Consider the following 3,351-nt stretch of genomic DNA (forward strand, 5'->3'; position numbering starts at 1 on the left):
AGAAAAGACAAGTATATGGTGACCTATTGGGTGACCTTTATTGTGGGCTCTCAATTTACACTGAGCTTCCCACAAATGGTATAATGCATAGCAAAAAAAGAAAGTGAGAGGTTCATGTGTCAATTATGTTGTGCACCTCGTGACATTGATGTTTTAGTGTATCCTATGATGTCAATGGTTTAGTGCACCTTGAGCTATCCACGACTCATTAATGAAATATATGATAGGCTGCTCCTTAAATAAGTTGTCTAGGCATTGGACAACCACGTATGGAGGCTCCTTAAATGATAGGCTGCTCCTTATAGAATACAATTGGTTAAAAAAAATTGGTCTTTAAATATTAGGTCAACATTCACACAAATATTAACCACCTAATTCCCTCACATGTTATGGTTTGTGTTAGTACATATATGTATATTATATGATCTCAATAAATGAGGAGGCTTATGGTCTTCTTTCATTTGACATGATTTTCAATGATCCTTAAGCAATAATTACAATGACATCCAATGATTCTTAATTCTAGTCGTGAAATGCTTTTGTTTGATTGGTTGATCAATAGAGCACATCCCCTCTAGTTCAAGACTTTCATCCATGTAAGTTTGCAACCATGAAAGTCTTCGTATATAATACCTCTTGTATTATATCAATCATGAAACATATTACTTGTACGTGTCTATCTAGTTGGGGCTTGGTATATGCTTCCATACGTGGTTGTCCACTTTACCTCAGATGTAGGTCTACCATTATATGATTGCATATAGGTGATATTCAAATATGCTTGTGCTAACATCAATATGATTCAAAGTCGTGAAGTGCTTTATGTTGTGTCAATAAACTGGTAGAGTGCACCCCCCTCTAACTAAAAGGCATTTCATCCATTTAACCATGATCCAAAGTCTGCGTAGAAAATACTACTTTTATTTTATCAACTATGAAATATTTTCTTCGTACTTGTCTAAAATTTAGGTCCACCTTTATATCATTGGCAATAAGTTAAAACCATTGTATTATGAAAAATTATATATAGCTTTCTCTGTCTCATCATTTGAACCTTTTAAGCTATGTATAAAGCAAATTTGTGTTGAAAAGGTTCAAATTATAAGGTGCAAATTTATGTAATATGCATGGGCATGCGTATAACAAATTCATCACATGTCATGGGAACTAGCTATTTATGATGCGACAATTGGCACGCACTTGACCTGAGGTGCCAGTGAGAGGGTTTAGATTTCCCATTGCTATCATGGATTTAGGGAAGTTGGCAAAGAAAGCTTGAGAACTTTGGCTATAGCTCTGAACAATGGAAGTTGTGGAAGTATTAGAAGAGAAGAGCTCTTGATCCGAAGTGAGAAGTCCCTTGGCATTTATAAGGTTGGTGAAATATTTATTGTCAAAGCGGTTGGGGGTAGTGGCATCTAAGGGAGATGTTGTCTCATCACCACCAGAGGAAGGGCAAATAGTTTGTAATTGTGCCAAGTATGCCGCATTCAAGGTAGGGTCAGCAACACCGGTGTTGTCAAAGTTATATAAGCGATTCCGAAAAACGATACAACGTGCTTGTCCAATAGTGTGAGCACCTATCATATAGTTTGGGCATATAGGTTAGTCAAAGTTACTTATTACATATCAATGACTAATTTTATAGGCTTAAAAGCTAAAACACACGTCAATGTCTTTCATGATTATTGATCAATTAGCAAGTTTCAAGCGCACCTGAAAGTGTGACCAAATCTTCCATTGACAATCCTTGTGCTTGAAACTTAGAAATTAATGTTGGTACATCGTCATTTGGACTTGGAAGATTTGCATTCGCCTCTGAATAACTTGCTGTAGTAGAGTCTCTTCTACCCAACAAAACCGACCAACTTGGTCCCCCACTCTATATCAACCATCGACAAATATAGAAAATGTCAATCATATTCTTTCCACGAAATTGCGATAAAACATAAACCTTTCTATAATAAATCCATGATTTTGTGTAAGACATCAATACTTAGTCATCCCTCATTGTTCATGTAAAATATGCCAATTATCTCCTTGAGATTAGATTGGAAAACGAGTATTGAACTTCTTTATGTCAAAGGGGGAAAACAATAAGTCTCATGAATTTCTAGCCTATTGGTATGGCTTGAGATAGCATGGAAGGGAGTGTCTTTTAAGAATGTATACCAATACGACTGCATCACGAGCAGCCAAGGCGAGTATGTCGGCACAAGAGACAAGGTTGGGGCAAGCAACCTCCACATTGGCCTTGATAGTGTCTACCACATCGAAACCACGCAACGAGTTATTGTTTGGTAATGCAGTTTTCTCCCCCGTGAATCCGGTGCTCGCAACATCGTCCAACAATACGGACCCATCACATCCCTACATTAACCAATAAACATATATTGGTATATTGTGTACATAAGACAATGATACATTGCACATATCTTATTAAAAAGTAGTTACTACTTTTACATTGCGAAATGAGTTAACATACTCTTTATCTTTTATGATTAATATAGTACCTGAACAAAACAATCATGGAAGAAGAGTCGTAGGATGGAGGCAGCCATTCGTGCTTCCTTTTGGACTGCGGATTTCATGGAGCTTCGAACAATGGATTGAAGGCTTGGGCATGAGTTGCTATAGAAGCCATATGTTAAACTTTGAGCTTTCACACCTGAAATTAATAGAAGGACTCCTATCAATAGGAAGTTCATAATGCTCTTCTTATTATAAAAAGTGCTCTTCATGTTAGTATATTAAATTGGAGTAGCGTTGATTGATGGTAGATGATAATAAATATTGAGCTTATGTTATGAACTTATGTCTAAGACTTTAATTGTAATTGACGTGTTCTTCATGGAATGAGCCCTCATCCTTTTTATAGCAAAATTGACTTCACTGTTTCTTCCTCATAATGAAGGGGTCCTTTCAAATTCTCTCTCTCTCTCTCACACACACACACACACACACACACACACACACACACACACACAAACACAATGGTGGAAGCCATGGCCCATCCTCACCATGATGGCATCATGAAACTACTTATTTTAATTGGGCTTAAGCCTAACTTTTGACCATGACCAATTTGTCTCCACCATCACATAGCTAATTTACCACTAATAACATAACACTTTGTTGTGTTTTTTAAAATAATTCTCCTTAGTGCCCATCAAACTCCACTCGATCTATGATCCACATAATTCAATGCAAATATTTTACAAGTGGTGACATATTATGCATGTGAAATAATTAGGGAACATACTGTCCACCATCAAAACAAAGATAAAGGTCGGTTGTGGCTTGAATAACTTTAAGATTCTCCAACTTTTTACCCTACTCTTTTTGACTCAC

General features: G+C 36.7%; 1 protein-coding gene across 1 annotated transcript; it reads right to left on the reverse strand.

The window, feature by feature from the left end:
• Positions 1–985: 985 nt before the first annotated feature.
• Positions 986–2,844, reverse strand: LOC147850510 (cationic peroxidase 1-like). The gene is made up of 4 exons (XM_087336482.1): positions 2,514–2,844; positions 2,173–2,370; positions 1,717–1,882; positions 986–1,580 (listed from the first exon to the last, which is right to left on the reverse strand). The coding sequence occupies exons 1-4, from the start codon at positions 2,739–2,741 to the stop codon at positions 1,168–1,170; spliced, it is 1,005 nt and encodes a 334-aa protein (XP_087192608.1). The 5' UTR covers positions 2,742–2,844; the 3' UTR covers positions 986–1,167.
• Positions 2,845–3,351: the final 507 nt, after the last annotated feature.

The sequence above is a fragment of the Azolla caroliniana genome, unplaced genomic scaffold (genome assembly GCF_043228905.1).
Source record: "Azolla caroliniana isolate FFs.n. ecotype wild unplaced genomic scaffold, voAzoCaro1.0.p SCAF_21, whole genome shotgun sequence".
Classification (NCBI taxonomy): Eukaryota; Viridiplantae; Streptophyta; class Polypodiopsida; order Salviniales; family Salviniaceae; genus Azolla; species Azolla caroliniana.